At 41.2% G+C, this 27576-nt stretch overlaps 1 protein-coding gene across 3 annotated transcripts in view; it reads left to right on the top strand.

Moving 5' to 3' along the window:
• SEMA5A (semaphorin 5A) overlaps positions 1-27576 on the top strand; it is a 444249-nt gene that overhangs the window by 183993 nt on the left and 232680 nt on the right. For all 3 annotated transcript variants that reach the window (XM_032469911.1, XM_032469912.1, XM_032469908.1), the window contains 2 exons: positions 10245-10344; positions 25879-25924. In XM_032469911.1, the coding sequence (XP_032325802.1) occupies positions 10245-10344; positions 25879-25924 (146 nt within the window). The remainder of the gene's footprint in view (positions 1-10244; positions 10345-25878; positions 25925-27576) is intronic.

Genomic DNA, 27576 nt, shown 5'->3' with positions numbered 1-27576 from the left:
AATTTAACATTACTTGTGTAGGGCACAATATGTTTTCACTGGGCAGTGCTGTCTTGGAGCATTTATTATTACACTTCCCTTGGGACCAGAAAGCATTTCTCTTCTTCACCCTTTAAACTGAATTATAAATGTCTTGAGGACACAGTTCTTGTCTTATGTAGCTTTGCATCATAGCCAGGACCTGCAGTGAGTCCTTCCATGTAGCTGGGACTCAAGAAATATTAGTTGACTATATAAATAAAGACTATTCTTGGTACATATCATCCTAATGCTTGACCCAAAAGTTTCTGGAAAAAACATGAGTCTGTCTGGGAAAACCTTCTATGTACAGAGAGAATCAGTACTTGTGCAAAGAGACCACCTTGGGCCTTTTTAGAATGTCTTCAAGCGAGAAGACTTCCTTGCACAATCTGGCTTGTCTCCTAAGTTCTTGGCTCCTGAATCCTGAGGTCTGTGAAGGAAGTGGCTTAGATGCAAAGATGGCTTTTCCACTAACAAGGAGACAGAGAAGAAACTGAGTATGAATTGTGAGAAAGAGATACTATCTTCCAGAAATGATTTATTTTCTTAAAGCCAAAGTCTGACAGTTCCTGAATGTGTGGCAGAACTAAGTGTAAGAACATTTTAAAACCCAACACTTTGAGGTTGGAAGAAATTCCTGAAACTGTCTCCTGCAATCCCTGCAGTTACCCAGGGGCAACAGACTCTGTTTCTATGCATCAGACTTCTGGTCCTCACTGCTTACCCAGCAAGAACATGGCCACTCTTGGAATCATCTAAGTGCCTGTTGAGTAGAAATTGTTCATTTTTATACTTTTCATCATATTAACATCATTTATAATTCCAGAGTTGTAAATCTGAAGGGAATTACGTTTTAATATCCTCTGGCCTAGCATTAAGATTTTGCAATTAGATTTTATAGCCTACAGTCATATGCTGCAGGTCACAGGCAAAATTAAGACCTTCTGCACTAGACACATTTCTTGTAGGTGACGCAGGGTTCTTATAAGCCAAGCAGAGTTCAGGGCAGGACAGCCCCATCCCCAACTTTGTAGCTGGAGGAAAAAGCCAGTCACAGTTCAAGAGTCTGAGGGTCTCACCTAGTTTACATATGAATTTGCATAATCTTTTAAATAAAAAAAAATCTGCCTTGATGGATGGATGAGTAGAAATTGCTTCTTGTGTGAGTTATCCAGCAATAAAAACCTGCCACTGATTAGCTTGGTTCTTATCCTGCAGTCACCAGGATTAATTGCTCCAGATGGTTCAATGAAATAGGAGGTTTCCACACTCTTAAAAGTTATAAGCAGAAGAGAAGGCAACGCCAGCCTGCCAAGAGGATTTTGAACTCAGCTTACTGACAGCTTTCCAGAAGCTTCTCTTTACACCTTGCCAGGTGTGTCTCAGGTAACCCTTGGACAAGTCAGAATTTTAGGGGCCAGGGTAGCTTAGATCTCTAACGCTGACATTTTGATCTGGAGGTTGAACAGGTATTTCTGGTATGGCCAGAGAATTGTGCAAGTAGGTGAAAAGCTGGAGAAACAGTGGAAATCCCAAATCCTACATTTGGTTCAGAAAGGGAGTACATTTCAGTTGGTTGTGAAATGGTAGTTGATTCCACTGTAATTTTGTTTCCTAAGAGTTCCCTTTAAATACATACCCAGGGAAAAAAAATCAGATGCATTTATTGAGTTCTGTATTATCCTGCGATGATCTAACTTTGAGAAATGATGTCCAAAAGTCACACAAGAATTCCCTCTGGAAGCAAAGCTCACCCTCAGCCTGCTCCAGGCCAGCCTTTACCTAACAGCCGACCCCTGATGCTGGCTGCCTGCTTCTGTCCTTCCTGGAAGAGTGAATGCATTTTTTCCTATAATTTACCAGATTTGTGGCTATTATTTAATGTTTATTTACATTCCAAATATATATGATACCATGGATTCCCGTCTGTAAAACAGCCTAAAATGAGACCTGTGGTTTTCAAATTGTTTGGTGTTAAGGAGACCCAAATTAAGAATGCTTCAAGTAAAGTGAACTATCATAATTTTTGGTTTCTTAGAAACCCACCAGGCAGGCAGTCCAAGATGAAGCAGTGAGTTTTAGAAGAATCCAATTCCAGAGCACAGATATTTTGCAAAACTTGCCCTGGTTGGATTTTTCCTATACTGGACATGTGAAAAATGCATTAGTATACATCATTGCAAAGAAACAGATGAAGAGACTTGATGGAACACCTGACTCCTGGGGAGCAGATATACAAGTGAAAACAAAAGGGGCCTGGCAAAGCACTGCTAGCATTTGAAAATTCTGTGTTTCATGTGTCATGTTTACAAATTAAAATGTAAATGGCAGACGCGTTGTGCTTTCTTGACAGTTGGATCATTTTGCTTTTACTGATATAAAAATGTTTTAATTTATCGAATTGGCTATTATTGAATATTTTTCTTTCATTTTAAAGAAAAGCTCACATCAGTGGATCATTTTGTTCATTTCCTGTAGCAAGTTTTTTGGGGGAGGGTATAGATCAAGTGGTAGAGCGCATGCTTAGCATGCACGAGGTCCTGGGTTCAATCCCTAGCACCTCCTCTAAAAATTAAACAAACAAACAAATCAATCCTAATTACCTCCTGTAGCAAGCTTTTGAGATGATTATTTTCCTCTTTACTGTAGTCTTCAGTGTGTAACATATATGTGTATATATCTCTCTCTCTCACCATGTATACTTATGCAAATACATGTGTGTACACACATATGTAATATGAATTACACATTGACGCCTATATCTAGACATAAATAAGTATAAATATATTCTATATATGCCTATTTATACATCTATGTGTGTATATATGTGTGAATAAACATGTATATACACCTACACATGAATCTACTATATATATTTCCATATATTGACATCTAAATCTAGATCTAGATGTTTTAATCCCTTAAAATACTACAATTTGCCAAGTCTTATGTGCTCAGATGAGTCTGACAGACACCAGTCCATGGTCTTTCCCATTCGGGTATCCTCCTCGTTTGGGGATGGGAAGAAAAATTGGAGAAGAAGTCCCAGGACTTGGGGTTTTCCAATTTGCCACTCATTGGCCTGTGACTCTGGGGTCGTGTAACTTCTTTGTCTTGAGTTTTCTCAGCTCTAAAATAAGGCAGGGGGTGGATTGCTGATTAATCAAGATCCTGTCCTGCTGGGACTGCTTTCATTCTACTAAGTTCCAGGCAGGAGTTATTAAAATAACTGAGGCCTATACATTTGGAGAAAGAAATTTGGCCTGATATTTTCCAGGCTTTCTACAAAGCTAAAGTCGGGCATAGCGTTATTTGCATATTTCTAAATTAGCTCATGTAACCAGGACCTGTCTTGGAAAGAAATGATGGAGACCTACTTTCCCCTGTTGGGGTCTTCTTCCTCCAGATGACTTGTTGCCTGGGGTGGCCCTGGTTTGTTTCTATTTTCTTCTGGTACTTTCTTTCTTCATGTTGTGCCCTGCGCAGTCGGCAAGCTGGGCAGGGGCATTCCTGTCCCCACCGGAAAACTCCCACCAGTTCCCTCCTTTCCAATTTTCCTCCCTTTTGGTGGGTTGCGACCACCGTCTCCACTGAATTAATCCATGCTGAGCTATTACTAGGTGCTAAGGATTGATGTACTTTATACATTCCTTGGAAAATTGATTTTTAATTCAGAATTTATGGAAATGTTGCCTTAATCCTATCCTGGGTTTAAATTCCAATTAGCCACTTACCACTTTGTTGCATTTGGCAAGATGTTTAACGTGTCCAAAATCTCAGGGTTTTTTTTTTTTTAATTTTTATTTCTACAACAAAGATTATTACTCTAGCCTCATAGATTGTGAACATTAAATGAAATAAGTTGCTAACATGTAAAATAATCTAATATAGTTCCTGAAACCAAGTAAACACCGAAAATATAAATAGTTTTAAAAAATGCAAATAAGAGACATCAGTTATTCTGCTATATATTTTTTTCACAAGCATACATCTTTGTGAATTTGTGTATTTCCTCCCCGTTGATGACATGTTTTGTGTCGACCTGTCAACAAACACAGGCTTTGGGGCTGAAATCTGTTATAATCACTTAAAGAATTCCAGGTAGCTGACAGCCTGGGTGTATCTAATTTTGGGAGTGAAACCTGGCATCGGGGTGCTGCCAACCTGCTACTTCGGGGCTTAGAGGCTTAGTCTTCTGAGAAATCCAGCCTTGGCGCTCTGCTTGCATCCTCCCTGCCTCCTCATTCCAGAACGTTCTTCATCCAGTAAAGCAGATCAGTGCTTATTGACATTTTCTTGCCCTTTACTTACATCAGGACCCTTGGATCACGAAACGTAGTGAAAATGGTGCGTGCTTTTTCCTGTGGCATGTAGATCATTGTTATGAATAATGACATCAGTGAAAACAATAAATGCATTATTTATTAAACGGAATGGGTGGCGATTTTTACATAACAGTATATATCAGTGGGAATAAACTCATTTCCAAAATGCAGAGGTCGTTGATGTTTCTTTCTTCCCGTCACTTTGCGGGTGGGTCACTTACGAGGCTACATTTCAGCTGCGCTGCCGGTTGCACACGTAGTGCAGCGGCTGGAAACACCAGCTCCAGAAGTGGGAGCTGAGTCTCACTCCTGCCCACGTCGGCGAGTCTCAGTTTCCTCACCTGCAGTAGGGAGGGGGTGAGAAGTACAGGACTTGTCCCCTGTGAAGTACATAGAATAGTTCCTAGCATGGGGCATATACGATTTAAACATGAGCTATTTTTGTTAGCTGTTTTACCAGTAAGCATTCTATTAGCATTATTACTACTGCATGTTATGCAGTGTTAGATGTAGATTAAACCAAAATATAACTTCATGGGAATTAGAAAGAGCAGGTCTTGATTTGCACGTTTATTTCTATATATTTATGTTGCTCCCTGCACTCTGGTGCCTTTTCAACAATCTTTACACTCCATCCCCCCATCCCCGCCCAGTTTCGCTCCTGACTCAGTTTCCAATATGGGTTTCAAGTTCCGCAAAGAAGTTTCACAGTCCTGCTTTGTCTGCTCCTTCGTGGACTGTGGTTTGAAGGAGTGAAGGTTGAAAGTCAGGCTACCCAGAGTCACCCTCCTGCAGCCTGGGGGGGTCTCACTGCTCAGCGAGTGACCCCGCGAGGCAGTTTGGTCTCCACACAGTCAGCGCTGCAGGCATCTGCCCACGGAGGAGCCATCCTTCTGGTCTTTGGAACGAGTGTCAGTTTTCTGACAAGTGCTGTTGTTCAACAGCAGAAGCTTCTGTGACTCTTACTTCTCAAACTCCAAAACATTTTCTTAACTTACGCCATTATTAACTTGGACAATTTCGGAGTTTCTGCTTTTATTTAGTGGTAACTTTTACTCCTTTTTCTTTTTCTTTTCTTTATTTTTTTGGGGGTAGAGAAGACTAACTTGAATCTGTTAAACTGGTCTCTAATTGTTATATGTCAATTATTTAGATCAGATTTAGTCGTACTGATACATATTCATGGAAGTGACTTTTTCTTGAAGCTGTAACACTGAGTTCTTTAAAAAATTGAATCAGTACACTTTTTTGATAGCCTGTTTATAAGTTGATCATGTGGGTGCTTGTGTAGTAATAAGAGAAGGCAAATATGAGTCATCAAAGCTAATGTTGCAATAGAAAATCATTGCCAGAGGCCAAGTTTCAACAATCATGTTTGTGTAATGAATGGATTAGCTAGGATGATTAACATCAAATATTAAAAATTATCGACAAAATATTCAATTTGGATTTATAGATTTTATCTTACCACTTAACTTTCAAACAGTGGCCATACTGGCTGCCATTTTTAAGTTCCATTTCATCACATTGTTCTTCTTGCAAGATCAGAAGGGAGGGATGGGGAAAGCGTAAACTCATTATTTTGGGGGGAAATGAGCACATATTAAGAAAACCAGTGTTAGTGAAAATTGGATCTCCCCCGCTCCCCACATGCTCTGCCCCTCCCTGCTCTCTTCCATCGCCCTGCCTTGTTTTTATTGAAGTACATTCAGTTATAATGAGTCAATTTCTGGTCTAAAGCAGTGTCCCAGTCATACAAATACGCACATATATTCATTTCTATATTCTTTTTCATTAAAGGTTATTACAAGATATTGAATGTCGTTCCCTTGCTATACAGAAGAAATTTTTTTAAATCTATTTTTATATATAGTGGCTAACATTTGCAAATCTCAAACTCCCAAATTTCTCCGTTCCCACCCCCGATCTTTCTTGGCATCTGGTGAGCTCGTTCACCACACCTGTCCTGTTGCTCGCTCCTCTCCTGCCTCCCTTGACTCTGTTCTCCCCTGGCTTTTCCTGTGCATCCTTAACTGTTCATTTTCTGATTCCTTAGAAAGCAGCACGATAAATTCTTCACGCCACTGTGGAAACCAGTTATTGGGGCGGCGAATTCTACTGGTAGATTTTCTGATGTTATGGCTATTAAGCTGTCCTCCTGTCCCTGCGGTAAAGCACATCCCGTCTGAGACAGTGTGCGTGTGTGTGCCCGTGCGCGTGTATCTCTGTGTGTGACACGCTGATGAAGGTATTTCCTTAGGAATGTGCGCAGCCCTGTTCTTAAATGAGGATTGCCCGTGATCTTCGTTTCTTCAAAACGTCCTGTCCAGCCTTAGTATCAAGACTATCAAGGTCACAGTAGCCTCGAAACCGCAGAGAGAAGCTTTACCTCTTTGTTTAATCTCTGACATGATCTGCGTAAAATTGGGATCCTGTGTTCCTTAAGGAGTTGGTAAAACTTACATGTAAAACCGAGCCTACAGCTCTTTCTGATGGACTACACATGGGAGTTTATTATGTATGTTGTTTGCTTGTTTGAAACTGTAATGACAAAAGAGTGTAATGAAAATGTGTTTTAAAAGGTTTTTTTTTCTTAAATGGAGGAGTGTGCAGATCCTTTTACACAGAAGGGAAGGGACTTGGTAACACTGGAGACGTTAGAGGAAAAAAGAGGCAATTTAGGGAAGGGATTGGAGAGGAAGGAAGAAACGGGATTGAAAGCAAAGTTGTAGGGACTGGTCATAAAAAGAGGCTGAACAGCATGATTCTGATCTTACGGCGGAATTGAAAGGACAGGTAATGATGCAGACATCTCTCTAGCTAGGGAGATGGGGTGGGGCAGGACTTTCCATCACGGCCCTGATGGTATCCTGGAAGACAGAGGGCTGTGTGTTACCCAGGGTTGAGGTATCCCCGTCCTCTCGAGGAACACACAGGGAAATCCCAAAAGAAGAGCACCTGCAGATTGTCCAGCTTTGATCTGGTGTTAACCATAAAAATATCTAGTTTTAATGGGGAAGCTCGTTAGAAATTTAAATTAGGAAAATTGAACAATATTGACAGAATTATATGATGTTCACTCATTTTCCCTCTATACTTGGCTCCTTTTATCACTCGAGGGTGCTTTAGGAAGTAGTGGAACCACTTCCCTGTTGCTCAGTGTAGGAACCAAAACCTGAAATATGCCTCGTCATCCTTTGCTTTCTCTCTCCCGATTCTTCTCAATGAAAAGAAAGATGAACACACGGGAAATGCGTTAACTGATTTTCTTCTCCCGTCTTTTCAGTCTTCTCTCCCCTTGTGTGGCTCATGCTTCCGTGTCTGGAACAGGAAGGTCAGCCCTTGGCCCTCTGTTCTGCCTTCACACCAGCTCCCCCACAGCAATGACTTGAATAGGACACGTGGGCCCGGCTCTGGAAGCTGTGGGTTTTGGGGTGTGGAGCCCTGGACGTGCACTCAGGACTCCAGCCCTGGCAGGGCTCCCTGGTCCTGGGTTTCCTAACTGCAGGGTGAGCATCTTGAACTAAAACCACCCTAGGGACTCTTCTAGGTCTTAGGGATGCTTAGCAATGACTGACTCTGGCGTCAAAACGTCACTGGGAGTTTTTCATAGGTAACATTCTCCATGGTGGCACCTGAACCCATTATATCCCTCTAAGACCAGCCGTGCCCTGACATCTGTGTCTCGGTCATCATTGTTCTCCTCTTCCTTGAATCTCAAAATCTGTGTTTTCTTTCACTTGTTCCCTTTGGTCTCTTCTCCGATTAGTGATCAGACCAACTAGACTTTCCCATTGTGTAGTCTCTGCATTTTTAGAGCCACTGCCTAAATTGCATATTTTTTAGTTTTTGAATCTAATATCCTTGCCTCCATTCCTAACTCCTTCCCAGATGTCAACAGCCCTTTCATATCCCTAGGATGCTTGCTTTATCGTGTCCAGTGCTTGCTGGAAAATTTTTCAGAGCCTTGTGATCACAGATGAGGTCAAGTCCAGACTTTTTAACCTGTAAGTAAATTCTTTTACAGTTATACTTAATTACACCTTTCCCAGTGGTTTCTTGAGTTGCCATTGCTTTTCCTTTCTCCTTTCTTTTTTCCTCTTTTCTTCCCTTTTTTAAATTTTCCTCCTGTTGAGTTCGCTTGCTCATTTCTTACTCTTTCATTTGACACATAAACTATTGCCTCACATTTTAGGCACTAGACCCTCTGTTGCAGGCACCACGGTGAGCCAGGCAGATGTCAGAGCCTTAGGGTTCTGTCTCCCAGGAACAGAGAAACTGATCAGAGGCTCCATGGGAGTGAAGATGAGCAATACTGATTAGGGCCGTAGGGGGTGCTATGATCTCCCTGGGACACAACTGTCCTGTGCATCTCTGGTCAGATCCCTCCTGTGGTCTTACCTGAGCCCCAGTCATCTCTTCTTTCTCTGTATGAATACTTCCTATAACTCTACAAACACCTGTAAAGATCTTGCATCTGTGGCTGCCATGTTTAAAGACGGCATTAGTACTAGTTCCCTAAATGAATTATAAACTCTTAGGACAGATGATATATCAACAGCTTTTTATAGCTCCAGGGTCTTGTACTTATTTTGCTATAAATAAGTATTTTTTAAAATGGACTTGCCTGTAACGTGAAGAACTTTAAGTAAAATATTAAAAAGAATCAATATACCATACACCCTAAAATTTCAAAAACCAAATGCAGATGTCTATGTAGGTCAACTCTGATTTCCTTTAAGCAGAATCCATCTTCCAGTTCATGTCATTTCTCCCCAGTACCTGATAGTAGAGAAACACCATGGTTGTTATGCAAAGTTACTGCTTACATATGATCCACCCCATCCATTCACATCACCAAGGCCTTTCTGTAGGATATGTTATAGAATATGGGCATATTTCCATGTTAGATCTGTTTTTAGCATCTGTTTTTGTTGAAAGAGATTATTTCTGTGCGACACATTTTTTCCTCACACCAGTAACCAGATTTGACAGTTGTCATATGTGCCTGTTTAGTGATGTCACTCAGAATTATCAAATGCATGGAAGAAGACAGGCAGGTCACATGGTTAATTGTCAAGGATAATGATAAGTTTCAGCACGACTGGCAGGCAAGTCCCTGAAGATTTTTCAGTGTCAGAAATGAGCCAATGAAAGTTGCAAAAATGGCTCATAAAGCAGGGGCCTGTCCCTCTTCAAATGCTGTCATGTTGTAATAATCGGACCCAAGCTGAGGGTCATTTCATAGGAGTTAACAGTGCTTGTAAAAAACCTGTCTCTAAAGAGTGGCTATTTCCTGATTTCCCTCCTGAAAAAAAAAAATGCAAATAAAGTCTAGAAGTAACGTGGCCTTCTCATCTAGAAAGGACTGAACGTTTAACAGGTCTAATCCTGGGGCCAAAATAGAAACCCAAAGGGCAGGGAAATGGAGCGTCCACTTTGAAAGAAGGCAAGTGGTGCTCCCGTGCTGGTTCTCGCTCCAAAGGAGGGCTTTTGTGATTTTTCCAAGTCTTCAGCTCTTTTCAGTCAAGTCGCACAGGAAATGGTCTTGTTTGCCTTCAGTGCTCCTCTGATGAATCATGTGAATGCTGTGTTATTTTCTGGCCAGTCCAGGGCCAAAAGGAAAATGCACATCTGGCCTGTAAATCACAACCAAGCACTGAAGCTTTGCTCCCTTTTTTATTGGGTGGCTAGCCCTCTACATTTTACACATTCTCAGTGTGGATTATGTGACACCTTGATGGAAACCTCCAGGGGCCCCTAAATGATCACATCATGGGACCTTCAAATCCTCCCTGAAATGGAATGTTTGCTACCTGATGTGAATTCTCTGCAGTCCCCAGAGGAAAAGAATCATTCATTTTTATCTTCTTATTTATTTATTTTTTTCCTGTTTAGAAATTGGCCCCTGGTTACGGGAGTTCAGAGCGAAGAATGCTGTGGATTTCTCGCAGTTAACATTTGACCCAGGACAGAAAGAACTTGTTGTAGGAGCAAGGTGAGAGATCTTACGTTTTGCCACCGCAGATATTTTCAGACTTCATTTTACATGTGTGCAGTTACACGTGAGCTTCTCTGCTGTAGGTGACGAGTGCTAAGTGATATGTCTTCTGAGAATGAAATTCCATATGCGTGTCATGAAGTATTCAACTACAAGCAGGATGACTTTTGCTCTTTACAGCAGATGTTTCTTGGCTCTCCCAGTGTGCCAGGAGCTGGTCTAACATGAATGAATTCATTTTATTTTTCCTCCTGTGCAACCTGAGAGGTAGGTATTGTCACCATCCCTATTTTAGAGATGAGGAAATTGAGGCAGAGAGTGGATAAATATGCTGCTCTGGGACACATTTTTTATATCTAATAAAAGATGGACCCAGGTTTCAGACCCAGACAGTTTGACTCCAGAAACCATATTCTTACCTTCTTACTGCATTTTTTAGCACAATTCTAGAGATCAAGAGACCTTGCTGTCCGTTCCAACGTCCACCAAGCCATTTACTGGTCAATTGAGAATCCAGGGAAGTTGTTATTTCTCTTAAGGAGAATGAGCTCCTGTGTCCAGGTCAACATCTGACGTTCCAGCTTGACATGAGGCCACTGGAACCCAATCAGGACAGATCTTGTGCCGTGTCCCTCATATTTAGAATCACTTCCTTAGAAAACATGCATCCTCTCTGCCTTCCAGTCACCTGTCCTGCCAGTGTGTTCTGTGGAGGATACATAAAAAAATTTCATATTCATCTCTTAGGAAAAGTGATACAATAACTTGAAGAGGCCCTTTGTAGTTCGGACTCTTCTGGCTTTCAAGGAAAGCACTTTGGACAGAGGAGCACGTGTATCTTTCATGGCCAATTTCACTAGATCATGAAACATACCTTTCAGTGCAGGAGAGGTGGTGCAATTCCCACACAGACCTGAGTGAAGCTAGATCTGGCTTAGGCTCTAGACACTCTGCCCAGACATTGTACAGTTTCTAGAATCACAGCTTTTACTCTCAGATCTTAAGAAGATCTTGTCCATCCACCCAGCCCTTGAAGACGTGAGATGTAAGGTGGTAACTTTAAATGAATAGACAGAAGTTGGCTGGCACTTAACATGTTGCTTGTTTCTCTCTGATGTGTCTGAGTGCACAGCGAGGGTGCGGTGGGCGTATTTGTGGACTTTTGCTTACTTCAGCCCGTTGGGCACCACGTGGGGGATTTCTGATGCTGACTTCCGTCAAATTCCATCACTCGGAGCCTGGGTTGTTTATTGCAGGGCATTTTAACTGGTCTCTCGGCCCCCAGATTTTTTCCTCCTTCTGCATACCCTAGCCAACATCCTCTTTTAAAAATGCCACCTCAGTAGCTCCCCTGGATATGTGCCAGCTCTTTGATGTAGCCCATCAGACCCTCTGGCTTAGGGTCCCACCTCCCATGGAGACACACATCTTTTTCATCCTCACCTAGTCCAGGCCTATGGAATTATTTGTGTTGTCCACAACTGTAAAATGTCCTGTTTCTTGCCTCTAGGATTTGGTTACCTTTTTTTGCTTTCCTAGAATTTATTACCTTCCCACCCACGCAGCCCCATCCCAAGTTACCTACTTGGTGAACTCATTGTAAGGACCTGGCTCAAGGGCCCTTCACTGGCTGTGAGCTCTGCAGGGTCCTGTCGGCACCCCTGTCACCTACCTTTACTACTGCACTTGCTGCAGTTATTTCCCGTCACCTTCACCATCCCCTTCCCCACTATCAGATAGTGACTTACCAGGTGGCAGAGGATGTGTCTGTCTTCTCTTTGTTTCTCTAAAATGTAGCACAGTTTCTCCTCTAGGTGGAAGCTCAAAGATACCTGTTGATTCACCGTATGTATTGCCAGAGTTTGATTTGTGTATGTGCCCCTCTGCATTTGGTAGGACACTTAGGGGAAGGAGGGACCCCCTGCTGGGGTAGCAGGTACAAATATGATCTCAGCTGATGTAGCAGAGTCTTGCGTCTCTCATTCAGCCCTAAAGAACTTTGGGAAAAGTTTTCCTGTGAGCTTGACTCAAAAGACTCTTCATTGTTTCTGGAGGTCCTTGATGCCACAGGGACAAGGCAGCATCTCACACACGCCTACACTCTGTAGGGGGTGGTCTTTTGGTCAATAACGTAGGTTCTCCTAATGAGGATGTGAGAAGCCACTGAGAAAACTGAGATTTAGAAGAGACAGCTCCATGGTCCTATTCTGGCTGCAGACAGCACCTGAGAATTGTTGCCAGGTGACACCTATCCCTGACGGTCTGCATCCCAGCATCCCTGGAGGGCTCCATCCCAGAGGTTCTCAAGGTCTCCATCCATCTCATCTCACCACAGTCCCAGCACAGCCATGGGGGGATTGGACTAGCCACTGAGTCAACCTCGCATGCAGTATGGCATGATGACCAGAAGCCGTAAGATTGTCAGACAACACATAAAACTCTAGATGTGCAGGCAAACTTGAATATCAGATAAGCAACCCTAAGAGCATGGGCTATATTTTCTATTCTAGAACAGTACGTGGTACATCATAGACACTCAATAAGGAAATGAAAGAAAGAAGGGAAAAAAAGAAAGAGGTAGATGGATTTGTTTAACTGCATATTCTTGAGCCCATTTCAGAGTCTAGTTTTCTCATCTTTAGGATGGATATAATTATTGCTACCCCATTCAGCTGTTGTGAAATAATCCACGAAAAGGGATTGTCACACGACAGTCATCCTGTAAGCACGCAGTGGTGGGGAAGCTGTGTGGATGCCTGTGGGCTTTGGCATCCTCATGCCTGTGCATTTCAGGCAGGTGTCACTGAGCGCAGAGCATAGCAGTCTTACCTAAGATGCTTGGTGGGGTTGGGCTCAGAAAGTTTGAGAGGGAGTGTGAGCCAGTTACAAAACTTTAAAAATAACTCAGCCCTCAGATTCCTGTTTGGGAGGGCTTAACCTAGCAGAAGAAGTTTAGATAGCAGGTGTTTATTTCAGAAATCTGTAATGGTTTAAATATATGAGCAGTGGAAAAATACAATGGTAGTCTTCTTGTTACTTCACGGTTAGCATTAGGCAAAGGCGTTTATTGGGCGGTTGCGCTTTCTACCAGTGATACTTGATGGTCCTGAAATTGAATTCACTTAAAATTCTTTGTGCTTTTGCAAAAAGCTCTCCTGCTGGGGAAAAACAAAAACCAAAAACCAAAAAACAAAACACTTAGGTGCTTTGTGGTTATGTAGTACCAGAAGGTAGTTGCATCTGAATTCATGAAAGTTCTGGTAATTACTTAAATTTACCATTTCCAAGGTGCACATTATCTTTCATATTATCTTAAAAGCGTTGATATTCATCTCGTGTTTTACCCACATCTCTTTAAAAATCAATAATGTTTGTGTTTTCAATGATGAGACCCAGGCATTTTCATCTCAGGAAATGGAGAAAACACTGTAAAGCTTAAAGAAAAAACACAATTTCAGAAATAATCACAGTTAACCTTTTCAGTTATTTCCCTGCAGTATTTGATTTCTATTTGTTTATACTTTGGGGATAATATTTTATGGATGATTTGTATATTTCTTTGGTTAAAAAAACCCTGCTATAAAGTTTTATGAATTCCAAATGAAAGAATATATTGAGGTCTAGAGGATTTTGCGTAGATAACTATAAATGTAATGATAATAATAGTTCACAAAGTAGATACAAGTGTAAGTGTTTCTGTGCCTAGGACTGTAACAACAGATGTAAGCATGACGGCATTCTATCCTCCAAATGAATCTGCTTGTCTTCAGTGTATCAGGATTATTGTTGTATGGATGACAGGTGACTCAGTGCTGAATCCAAATGTTATTCCAAATGGCAACTAACTTGGTCCACACACAGAGTGACGTCTGACAATAATCAGGGCATTTACCCATTAGCCATATTTTTGTGAAGCATAAATCCATACAATAGTCATGAAAAAAAGAGCTTCTCATCAAACAGAATGTGAGTTCCTTTCAGCTTTTCTGCTTATCTCTTGGGCTTTCATTTCTCTTCTTCCTGTAACTCGATTTCTGATCATCTTACTCCTCTCTAACAAGCTTCGGTGTCATATAAACATATAATTGAAGAGCATAGTCTTGCCACCTGTGATACTGTAGTAAGTACACTCACCTGTAAGCTCTCACACAGTCCAGGAGGTCCACCCATCTGCTGATGACTCAAGTGATGGCACTGAAGCTCAAAGACCCAATAATTGGGTCAGATAAAAATCATAATTGATGAAAAGTATAGGATTTATGTATGCCTTTGGAAATTTCAAATTTTAGCGCTATTAAAATTACACCCCTAAAGGGGAACTCTGTGAAGATACCAATTGAGAGTGTAATGGGGCTGCGTGGGCTGCCTGGATGCCTGACCCGATGTGAGTACCAGCCCAGAGCCGTGTGCCTTGTATGGACCATGCCCTTACAGTCAATGGGCCATTTCTGTATGTTGGAAGCTACTCCTGTATCTCTGTCTGTATGACAAATAGTATAGATTTCTAATCAGCATGTTTACTGCTAAAAAAAGAAACTAAAACCGAGCGCTTTCAAGGCAGAGCTCGGTCTTTGCAGCAGTCACAGCAAACTGGTCTTGAAAAATTTTAGGGTGTTATTTTAAACTATTGTTTTGCCCATGGTTTGTATCTACAAAAATAAAGATAAAAAGGAAAAAATTACCTTGCTTTTGGTTATGCTGGGACTGAATTTGCTTTAATAATTCCAACATATATTCCCATGAGATCACACTGAATGAATGGGCAGGCTTCTATTTAATTAGTGTAAGTCCCTCCTTTCAAAGTGATTTTGCCATTGGTTCATATGAATATCACCTTCTAAAATTAACCGATATAATTCTCTCTTTTTTTTTGGTGGTTATAATTCCTGTTTTTATTTTAAGGTTTTACCTTAGAACTAATCTGTTGGAAGCAGTCTATAATTAAAAGGAAAACTGGAGATTTCTATGAGATCAGTAATTCTGCTTCTAGTAGCCACAACTTCTTTCCATTTTCCAAAGGACACAGTTTAGTCAAGTTTGTACAATTAAAGGTAACTCATGCTGAGTGGAACGAAATCAGCAATTAGGAGTGAATCCAAAAAGCAGTAAACCCCCATCGTGAAGAGAAATCCGGGTAATGGTGGTGCTGGCATTGTATTTATATTAATTATGACTTGGGAAAAGCAGCTGGTGATGGAAGGAAGGATGGTGCTCTCATTCCTGCTCTTCGTTTTTACCCCAGGCTACCTGGAACCTTTTTAAACCTGTACTTTTTGGTTTACCTATTTCCTTCTCCCTGTTGGCTCTTGATTTATAGGTATGTTTTCTTCTTAAGAGTCTCTTTGTTTATCTTCTTCTTTTTCTGCCTTTCTTCCAATAGGCCTGTTTGATTAATTATCCTAATCTGTGTTTTTAAAAAAATAGCCATTCTTTGTCTTCCTGCTTTGTTACCTTTTGTAGAATATTTAGCACACATCAGTCAGTGCACCTAAGTATCATGGTGGCACTTGGGGGGGAGGGTGTTCATTAGCATTAAGCTGCCTCTGCCCCTCCTTCCAGCTGCGCTGATCCAGTGGGCCGGAAGGTGGTCCCAGAGTGTGAGCTTTAAGACTTCCAACCATTGTGTTCCTTTTGCTGTTACAAAAAGCAAAGTAATCTCTGCATTTGTGTCTCTGCTGGAGGTGGGGAGAAGACAAGTCTGCGAGAATACTTACTTAGTTATAAATACACGTATAGCTTGCCCTTTCCCCATATTCCATCAGTGAGTCAACAACGGAGTGTGATCAAAATTAACCAGCTTCTTTACTTTGAGTGTGTGCGCTGCAGGTTCTGAGTGCAGAGAACTTTTTCCCAGCCAGACCCACAGAGGGTCCATCAGAATTCGTTAGTTCATGTAGTTACTCTTTCACGACTCTTTCCTCAAAGATTGATCGAACCTATCTCATGCCAGGAAGTAGCTTAGGCTTGGGGAAGTGAAGATGCAGCAGAGTCTCTACCTGATAAAGACTTTACAGCCTAGTGCAAAGGTTGGCCTCCTGATTTTGTAAATAAAGTTTTATTGGAACACAGCCACACTTGTTCATTTGCATATTCCCTATGGCTGCTTTCCTGGTTTAACTGCAGAGATGAGTGGTTCCAACAGAGACCACAAAGGTGAAGTATTATTATTTAGACCATGAAAAAGTTTCCTGACTCCTGGCCGCCTGGGTGTGAGGGACAGAAGCAATTAAGTTCTCCAGGGAGGCCTAAATAAAGGGCCCAGGAAACACCAAGAGTAGAGAAAGGTGATGGACCTTGTGGATGAAAAGGACACGCTAAGAAGTTGCTCTTTTAGCCGGGCCTTGGAGAGGCATCGGGAGTCTGGCAGGTGGGAGAGTCTTACTGGCAGAAAGACCAGAAAACAGGGAGGCTAGAGATCCTGGTGAGGTGGCAAAGAGCTCATCTTGACTGCACCTGTTAGTGACTGAGAGGAGGGGTAATTGTAGGTGAGGCTGAAGCTTTAGTTACCTAAAGAAGAGCTTGGGTTTAATCCTCTAGACCAGTGTTGCCAATTCCAGCAGTCATGAGCATGGTCTGAGAAACCTTTCAAGAAATGCCAAGGGCCTGCCTTTCCTCAGATCGTTTGAATTAGACTTTCTGAAAGTAATGTTGGAATCTTTGGTTTAATCAAGCCTCTGGTCATCCACTGGCCTGGCCAATTTGAGAATCCCTGCTAAAGACATTAGGTGCTCAGGAGATTTCTAAGGCCACGTATTTCCATGCTCAGATTTGCTTTAGGAAGGTACTTCGACCATACAGTGTGCAGAATGTGCTGGAGTCCAGAGAGTTTGGGGGTAGGGATGCCAGCTGGGGGCTGTGGATCAGGTAGAGACAACTTAAAGTCAGGCAGTGATGGTGGAAATGGAGATAAATCAGATTTGAGACGTTTCAGATCTGGGTTTGACAGTGACTGATGGAGAATCACAACTGCTGGTTGAGGGCAGGGGTCAAAGATGAGATTTGGGAGCAAGATTTGAAGTCTGTCTTGTTGTGATGCCATCATCTGGGACTGAGCATTTGGGAAATGAGCAGTAAATCTTGATTACTTGAAGATACATGAAACATAACCTCAGATTTTGCTAACTCTGAAGACAGCCCAGAACGATCACTGTATATGGAGATAATCTGAAGGGTGAATATTCCTAGGAAAGCATAGGTTAACAGAATCATAAAGTAATTCAACTGGTATTTTTTCAAATGAAAAATGACCTCTATTAACTAAAAAATGGAAAATAACAAATCAAATACCCAACGGACCAGGAAAAGCAGAAGTCATGAGTTAAATTGAGAGCAGTAAGTCATTATCTGTAATCCTCAAAGCACTTAGAGATTTGCATTATAATATTTAGAACATAATGAAAATTAATTATCAGTGTGATTATTGACAGTATTGATTAATAACTTTGTCCCTAAATATGCTTATGGGAAAAGGTTTTCCTGATTTCAAATCTCTGAAATTTACTAACAACATTGGTCTTAACCATTGCATCCCACTAAAAATCCATTTCTGTTATTTTTTCCTACTTGAGAAATAGTAAGAGGTTATTTATCTACTTCTGTGCCTTTTAATTGTGGTATTTAAAGTTACAAAAGTGCTATAAAAATGGTTCAATTTTGATTTTGATGTGTTCTTTGAAACTTATTTCTTTGGGATGGATGATGAAATAAGCCAGTACGATGTGGGGAGAATGCGTACTGGACATACATGGTAATAACAACAGTAATAAAATCAGAATTATTTTAAATGTTTTCTAGCCCAAAGTACAGATATTTATTATTGTTGAGGAGGGTTGGAAAAATTCTGAGGAGGTAACTCATAATATGACCATATTCTGCATTTGTCACCAAATTTAAAAATATATTAGCAAAGAAAACATTCAAAACGTGATCTAAATGTGATCTAGATATTTAAATATAGTGCTATATTTAAAAAAGCTTGGTAATACTAAACCTTAATTAAACTCCCAAAAAACTTATGGAAAAAATACAATAAATAGATTTTTTGGAATGATTATAATAATAGAAAAAACAAAGGTTCCTAGATTTTGTTTGGAATCAATCAGCATAATAAATGTCTTAGGAATAGCAATTACGGAGAGGTTGGTGAACTACCTGAATTGGTTATGTGATGAAATTAAATCTTTAAAAAGCTATTGAGATGACTGAGGCATTAAATATTTACATGTAAATAATTAAAATAAGTTTTAGAAAACCATTTTGTGTTGTAAAGGATATAGTTATTACTTTTCCTTTGCTTCAAAGTCACAAATTTGTATTTTAATCTTTAAGTCGTCAATGCAATTGAAGCTTCGGGTGTCCTGTAGGAAGTCGCAGTGTCGGGCTCTGTGCCAGTGGGATACTGACGACAGTTAGGACAGACTTGCGCAGCAAGTAGAGACCACGGAGCGGATGGCTGGCGCGGGTGCAGGTGGGGCTGGCTTTACTCTCAGATGTGCCCAAGTGGTGACGGCTTATGTGCAGTAGGTTTTGTATTCAGATTGCTTCATGAGCAGTGGTGATCTAAACTTTTATTACACAGCAAAAATGTAAGTTTCTGTCACCGCTGTCTAAAACGTTTTCCCTAGGTTTACTTGATTTTCTTGTCTCCGTTTTCTCTGTGCAAAGTGCAAGCCTGTCTTTCTGAATTGTTCAATCTTCTGCTCCTCGGTTATAAGCAAGCCTCTAACGTCCGTGTTCAGTAAGAACTTGGAATCTTTTTCTTTGATTTTATAGCTAGAGTCATCAGAGACCAATTGAGTTATTCTAAGAGAATGTCATTTTAAAACACCTGTGTCTTTCATAATTAATGGAGGTCAGAGTTAAGTTTTATAGTGTCTCTGGATAAAATGAGTCATTTACTTAATATGCTCATGATGGCGCGGCCTTTTCTTTAATGCTGGCTGAATTTTATTACTTTGCATGAAGACGCGAATGAACTTTGTCTATTAAGGCCCTCGTGGCTCCCTCAGAGAATATATTGTTGTGCTTAGTGATTTGTGGCTAATAGGCCACTGGGGGAGGTGATGGGGTGCAAGAAGGAGTTATTCGAGTTTCTAGTCAAAGAGAAATACACTCTGGTGAAGAGGGAGAAGACACGCGCAGATGTCTAGTGGGGAAAGGATAAATGGTCTTCAGAACTGTCAGTTTGTGTCTGCCAGATTTAATGGCTTTGTGATTTGAATTATTCAGTTTATTGGATCTGTGTCTTCCTCATATATTACTCCTTAAAGTAACATGGTTACTACATTTTGCATGTGCAATGTCAAATTTTATTCCAAGGCATTTGAAAGAGAGTAGGTCCATACCAGGGGAAGAAAATCCCATACTTTCATTGACTGTGGCCATAAAATTGAACCTTTGCAGCGCGGTTAAACTCTTGCTTTGTACTCCTGTAATGAAAGGGGAAAGTGGCAGTATAGACCAACTCCCCTGAGACACACAACTAATACACTCAAGAAGCCCGTCTCTTAACCTCCTGTCCCACTGCCTCTCTCCCCGAAGAATGGCAATATTCCTTATTACCAGCTATTTACATCTAGGGGTGTTACGAAGATTAATGAGACCACTTAAATGCTTTGAGTTGCTCAGAGCATCGCCCTACTAGAGAAACTGACCCTGTATGAAACATTTGGTTAGCATTCCCTCTTGGCTGGGAGCCAGAAGCATCACTCCTTCTTGTTGGAAACGTTGGTAGCCTTTCTTGTGAACCTCGCGTACATTGTTTTCTCTCCTCTGTGTGCTCACAATTACAAGATAAAGCGGTTGCCTCTTCTGTAATGCCCTGGAGAACAGCCACTTGCCGGGGACCATAGATCTTACTTTAGTGTGTGAGGGACCCAACATCTGGGAATATCCATTTTTTTTATTCCCTTTAGAAGATTTTCTTTCTTTTTGTAACCTTTAACTTCATAGGTCATTGACCTAAACTGTGATGAATCAAGCTGTCTTGGGAGATTTCTGGTCCCTCGTGTTGCTAGCTGGATTGGAATTTTCCCAACAGCAAAAATATACTTGGAGTTGTATTTGAAACCAAATAGTTTGATGAAAAGATTTTGAGAATAGTAGAAGCTACACTGTGTTTTGTTAGATTCGTAGGTTCCAGACATGTGATTAGGGAATTACACACATTTTTCATTTGTATTTCATTTTTTTACAATTTTTTAAATTGTTGAAAATCGTGAGAGAGAAAGTGAATACTGGAATGTGTAATATTAAATATTTCTAATATAGAAAAGTCCAGCAAGGCATTGAATTGCCCACTTGGGGTTTGTGTCAACATGGTCATGTATTAAACAAATATTCGAAAGAATTTACCAACGCTTTGTCTCCAAAATCAAACAAATGAAAAAAACAGCAACAAAAATGTAACCAATGAACCAACAGAAAACTAGACCTTAAATAGACATGGAGGCTATGCAAGATTATACATGGTTCCAATAAGGCAAGTTTCAAAACTTTCAAATCATCTTAATCTACTGACTTAATGATTAACAAATATTACATGTAAGTATAATTATTGAATGCATTTTTCTTACATCTTTTGTATGCTGAGATTTCATTTAAGATTATTGAAATATGGTACTCAGTTGCAAAAAATAAAAACACTTGAAAAGTATTAGTCAGGAATTTATTGAAATATATCATGATAACAATTATTTCATAAGATGGCCGTGTGTTTATCCAACTCTGTTGCTCATTTCATGTCTCTAAAAAGGGTCACAGTCTTTTAGGAATTTGTGTCAAACATACTGACAGATTGTATAGTTTAGCTCTTTCATTTCATAAATGAAGAAACTTGGGCACTCTTAAAATAAGTATGGGTAGGCAGTTTTAGGAAGAATTCGTGTGAAATAAAGAGGGAGAAAGGAGGCACCAGGAATTAGCCAGACCTGTAGGATTAACATGTTCTCTTGATGGGGAGACATATGTCACAGTCAGATCACAGCCCCAAAGGTGAGAATCACTTACCTGCAGCCAAAAACTTGTCATTAGTTCTGCTAAGATTTGAATTGCCTCAAAATGATTTGTAAAGGTACCTGTGAATGAACATGGCGACGTGAAATAATTGTACTGTAAGAATGATTCCTCTGTGTGTGTGTGTGTGTGTGTGTGTGTGTGTGTGTGTGTGGTGTCAGTTAAGTTAGGAAGGGGACATTGGATAACTGATTGGTGAGGCCCTTTGGCACAATGGGATAAAGGACACCAAACTGAGAGGTCTTGTTTCTAATCATAGGACTTTCTCTGAATCCTAATAATCTTGGATAAATCACACTGCACCTGTTAATTTGCAGAAATTTCCTCATCTAAAAATTGAGAGGTATATACTCTGTAATATACAGCCTAGCTCCAGAATTCTTGGATTCTATTTTTTTTTTTTTAGGTCAAAAGCAATTGAGGATAGGTTAAAAATCACCCACGTGCATCTCATAACCTAGAAAATACCAAAGGAAAAGTTCAAATCTTGGGTGCTTTATCTTCATTAAGGTATTGGGCATAGTGATGGTGGTGGTGGTATCTCATAATTACTGGGTTATTTTTCCTGGTTAGCACGCCGCTCCTCTCTGCCCCTTCTGTTCACCTGTTGAATACCTCTGCCATCATGATTGATTCCTGATGAGTTGGATGTGAGGGCACCAGAGTTCTCAGGTGTCTGGGGAAGGAAGAGTAAAAGGTTGAAATCCACTGGTAATGACTGGGGGAAAAGAGAGGTGCCTTTACAGGGAATGGAGAGGCAGAAGTGGTCAGCAAAGTTAGATTTGGCTGGGGAGATGTAGACTGACAGTGTGGCATGTTTGTCATCGTAAATCAATGTCTTCCTGTCTTAGTCCATTTGGATGGCTGTGACAAAATGCCACAGACTGGGCAGCTTATAAATACCAGGAATTTGCTTCTCACAGTTCTAGGGGGTGTAAGTCCAAGATCAGGGTGCCAGCCTGGTTGGGTTCTAGTGAGAGTCCTCTTCTAGGCTGAGATGGGCTGCTTCTTGCTGTGAACTCACAAGGTGGAAGTATGAAGCCTCTTCTATAAGGGCACTGATCCCATTCATGAGGGCTCCACCCTCATGACCAGATCACCTGCCAAAGGGCCCCACCTCCTGATACTATCACCTTTGGGGTTTAGGATTTCAACATAGGACTTTTCGGGGGACACGAACATGCCGATGATAGCACTTCCCCGCTGGAAAACACCTGAAAATTGGACCTAGGGGTTTGAGAGGATGCTCTCCACACCTCCTGCAACCCTCTCCACAAGCAGAGAGAAGACTTGGCACTTCTCTCTCTAGCTGTCCTGGCCGTCGCACCACAGAACACCATGGACACTACCACCCTCTTTCCTCAGTGGCATGAATGCACTTCCAGCTCTTCCTTAAGGTATTAGATCTGCCTTTCTAGAATGTTCCCAGAGGCAGATACTGTAGTGTGGGCATGCATGCGTGTATGTGCGTGGGGCAGGGATGCGGGAGAGAAGAAAAGGAGAGAAAGATGGCCTTGCAGTATCATCAAATCTCTCAAGTAATTCAGTGATCACAGTATGAATGGGTTCTTTCACTATGAATATTTACAGAAAAAATCTTTTTTAAATTTCAGAGTTTTTTTTTTTAGTTGAAGTATAGTCAGATGACAACTTTTTGTCAATTTCTGGTGTGCAGCATGCTTACCCAGGCAATAGAAATAAAAGCAAAAGTGAACAAACAGGAACTAATTAAACTTACAAGCTTTTGCACAGCAAAGGAAACCATAAACAAAGCAAAAAGACAACCTATGAAATGGAAGAATGTATTGGCAAGTGATGGCGACTGACAAAAACTTAATTTCCAGAATACATTGACAAAAGCTTAATTTCCAGAATATACAAACAGTTCATACAACTTAATAACAAAAAAACCAAACAACCCAATCCAAAAGTGGACAGAAAACCTAAACAAAGAATTTTCCAATGAAGACATACAAATGGCCAATAGGCACATGAAAAAATGCTCAATATCGCTATAATCAGAGAATAGTCTTTCTTAAAAGAGCCAGTGGGTTTGAAAGAGTGTGATGACCTGGTCCAGAACTATGACAAGATAACAGTGTTGTCTTCTTTCCAAAAATCCCATAGTGCCACCACCATCCCTACTGATAAATGCCCCCAACACCTGAACACAAATAAATAAGCATTCTTGTGCCTGTAACCTGCCATTGCTGGAGGCCAGAAATGTGCTTCACTTCTGTGTGCAATGGAAGATATGCTGAGAATTCCATCCCATCTGGAAATTTTAATATTTTCCATTATCTCCCTAAATGTGACTACTATTGAGCACTGACAATGGGTCAGATGCCATTCGAAGTGTTTTCCTTTGATTTAAACCTCACCACAACCCTAGGGTGTAAAATGACTATCAGCTCCGTTTTGCAGGTGAAAAGATAGAAGCATAGGGTGCCTAGCTTCCTTCCAGAAGTTGTCTTGTGATGGATCTTTGGGCTTTGCACAAATATTCTTAACTCCTGGGCAACGCTGCCTCCCATAGTGAAGTAAAGGAGGAGCGGTGACTGCTGGCAGCTTCCTGCAACCAGGAAGCCGGTGATGAAACCAGCATGAGAGTAGGGAGCCCTGATGCTCATGGATGGAGGCAATGAGTGTGCGATGGCCAGTGATGGCGCCCGGTGTCACTTGCAAGCCCCTCATATGGAAGATTCATCTCTGTGTGTACAGATTCCCAACTTCTCTTAGAGGAGTTCTTGGCATTTGTTTCACGTCAGGTGAAAGCTTGGCCACCCTCCAAAGGCTGGCCAGCCTCCAGGGGTGCCTACCTTGGCGGCTTAACAACACTTTTCCGTAAGTGCGCTGAGTTTGCATTCCTCCCCCTTCGGGAAGATGCACCCATTGGAAACTTTGCTTCTGCGTGGTGCGGGACTAAATAGAAATATTCTGCTGCCACATCCCACCCCCCAAGTGCATCCTTCATCAGTTCAGGGGAGAGGGCTATGGTTCGTCTGTGATAGAAGAGAGGGGAAGCTTCCCCCTGTGGTTTTGTGTTGGAGGCACCCTGTGTGGAGCAATGCTTCTGGTGTTGTTTCAGAGGTTAAACTGGAGGTGGAGGAAGAGGGTGAACAGGCCATTATAGTGTTGGAGGAGGTGTTTTTCAGAGTACAGGATGCAGTGTTGCCGTAGTTGGGCACAAATTGTGAGAAACCTAAGTGCCCAGCGGGCGATGCCTGGGACTCATGAGACCACTCTGAACATGGTCTGGGTCCCTTTCCTCCCTCCGACAGGACAGTGCGCACACGTGCTACTGGAGAGCAGCCTGTCCCGGCTGGAGTCCTCCCAGTGGTCTTGCTCTCCCCGTCTCTATCTGCACCACAGAGACGTTTCCTGGTTCTCTCAGGGTGCTGCCCTTGGCCTGACCTGGCTGTCACTTGTCCCTTCTGCTGGGATAGCGTGTTCACTTCCAATGTCTACCCACCTCCCCAGAGAGTGGAAGTCATTTCATCTTGTTTCTTGCCGGTGTTGGGAGAATGTTATTCTCTCAGTGCCGTCGCGATGACTAGTGGACCAGCCCCTTACCACGTTACCTTCAGCTTTTTGGGGACCCCTCGCCACACTCACGCAGTCTTAGTGTCCACTTTCCACCTGATGCCCATTTCTCCCTGCCATCCTTGTCACACCGAGGCTGACTCTCCTCCATCTATCCCTGGAGCGCTGCTCCTGCCACACCAACTTCTCCTCTGCAGGAAGCTAAGGAGGCCTTCATTCATGAGTTAAATTGGAGGCCAATTCATTGTTTCTAAAAGCTGCAACAGCAAAGTCTCAGGTGACCATGTGACCGATACCTACCCCGTGCCCGTTTTCACCCCTTGCTCTGCTGGTCTCTGTTGTGTGTCTACTGTTCTTCGCCTTCATTGTTGAAAACTGATCATTTCCTTTTCTCTGATTTCCTGTTTCACGCTTGGGCAGCCAGAGCTGAATCTTTGAAATCCTTGATGGTAGACCAACAAGTTCGTACTTCAAAACTTATTACACACTGAATCCATCTAGCAAGGTAGATCACTGTCATATTTAGACCATTGCTGAATTCAAGACCTGGAGGTGTTTCAATTATAAAATATGGTGAATATAGGTTGATGGGTAAAAATGAAGAATTCATGAAGAATGGTTTTATATCATCTTGCTTAACCTAAACTCAATTTCAGAACCAAATATCCATGTCCTTTTGTCCATTCCATATAGATTGAGAGCCGATTAATAATTTAGATTTCTCTTAGTCACCTATCACCCCCTTATTCCGTAGTTTTCCTGCCAATCTCAAATGTGTGTTTCTGTTAATGTACTGAATGCCTCTTTGAACTCTGAGTTCCAAGCAAAACTGTGTTACACACATTCTTAGCAGGAGAATGCTTTGAAAGCCAAAAATCATTAAGTTTGTTTTTTTCCCTTGTTCTCATAATTTTTATAAACTGTGGTTTTTTGGCTCTATTAAAAATGAAACTGCTCTCTTTTTGTATTTTGTAGAAACTACCTCTTCAGGTTACAGCTTGAGGATCTGTCTCTGATCCAGGTAGGTGCAATTTATTTTTCTCAAGCTTTCATTTTCCGTTCCAATTAGCTCTCTGTTTCAGGGGATGAAGACAGATGTATGTGAAGGTATAAATCAGGTCAGGGCGGGGGTTCCTTTCCTCAGCGGATCAGGCCACAGGATGCTTGGCTGCCCTATTTGATATGAGGCCTCATCTGCTTTAATTCCCAATTAGCTCTCTTCCTACTGTGTGGCCTCTCTTCCTTTTTTGGGGTACCATCCTGATTTACTCTTCATCAAATGATGGATAATTCAAAAGACGTTTCCTCCATGTCAGGGAGTGGCCTTTTCCCCCTAGTTAGAATAATCATTGATTATATTGTTTAATGCATCTAGCTGTCATATGCTTATAAAAATCAAGCCCCTTAGAAAAACATCTTTGTTTCTTCTTTATTATTTATAATTAAATAAGTGTGGACTATATGGATTAAAAACCACATACAACAAAAAATTAGTGAGGATAGATAAAAATGCATTTTACCTACTTCTGTTTTGAGGGGTTTGGAGGAGGAGCCTGAGATCCTTGTGCCTGGATAGAGTGTTTGTTTTAGTGGCAGATCTGAACCACAAAGGCCCACTTTACCCTTTCAGTCTTTCAGAAGGATCTGATAGCCAGAGTCTCCTTGGAGAAGCAGAGGATCATGGCCTTCTTCCCAAAACTCTGAAACTCCCCATGGCGTATGCCAGGATCCTTCGGCTGTGTGTAGTTTGGAAAAAGTTCTTTAATCACCCTCATGTGCTAGAGTTCTAAGAAGTGACTGGAGAGAAGTTTATATTATTTCCTTCTCTTTGTGATGCTGGTATCATGAACATTCAGACAACTTTAGAGCTAGGGTTTCATATCAGATCTGAGTTTTGTTTACTGGCGTGTTAAAGTAAGCCAGTCTTCCAGGAAAGCTAATATACTGATAAAGCACTTTGGAAACCAATAGATCTGGACTTGTTATGTAGCTCCACGACTTCCAGCAATTGCAGGTTTCCTCATCTGTGAAACGGCCACAAAACACTACCAACCCCACACTGTTGTTGCTGGAATTAAATAAAGTAGGGCATGCACAAAAGATAAGGCGTAGTGATTTTGCAGCAAGTATTAACTGCTTTTGTTTTTTAAAAGTGATCACAATAAATAATCGCTTTTTATCGTAATTATTTCATCACGCTGGGCAATTAATTGTCCTTCCACTGCAATGCAGTATATAACTGAGGTTTTATATGAGTTGATCATTGGTAAAATTTTGATTGCATTCATAAGAAATCAGAATGACCAACAGTTTAACCAAAATACCACTTTAAAGCTCTGATTTTAAAATTATCTTTTACAAAATACATAGATCATTCAATAGATGGGATTATGCTCATTTTGATTCTCATGGTATAATATATTATTTGATATATTGTGTGTGCTAAAAAAGGGAAATGTATAGGTGTGTGTGCGCGCGTGTGTGTGCACGCGTGCATGCACAAATGTGTGTTTACATATACATATTCATTGATTTCCTGGTTTCCTAGCTCTCTTGGCTGAGAGGGTCTAGAAGCATTGTCATTCCAATGGCCATGAGCACACTTAAAACCAAGTACTTGGTTTCTAAATTTAAATCGCCACTAAAAGGGACCAAGCCTTCTTGGAGAAGTAG

Source organism: Camelus ferus, chromosome 3, assembly GCF_009834535.1.
Source record: "Camelus ferus isolate YT-003-E chromosome 3, BCGSAC_Cfer_1.0, whole genome shotgun sequence".
In the NCBI taxonomy this organism is placed as follows: Eukaryota; Metazoa; Chordata; class Mammalia; order Artiodactyla; family Camelidae; genus Camelus; species Camelus ferus.
Note: the sequence above shows the minus strand (reverse complement) of the source record. Positions and strands in the feature narration are given on the sequence as shown.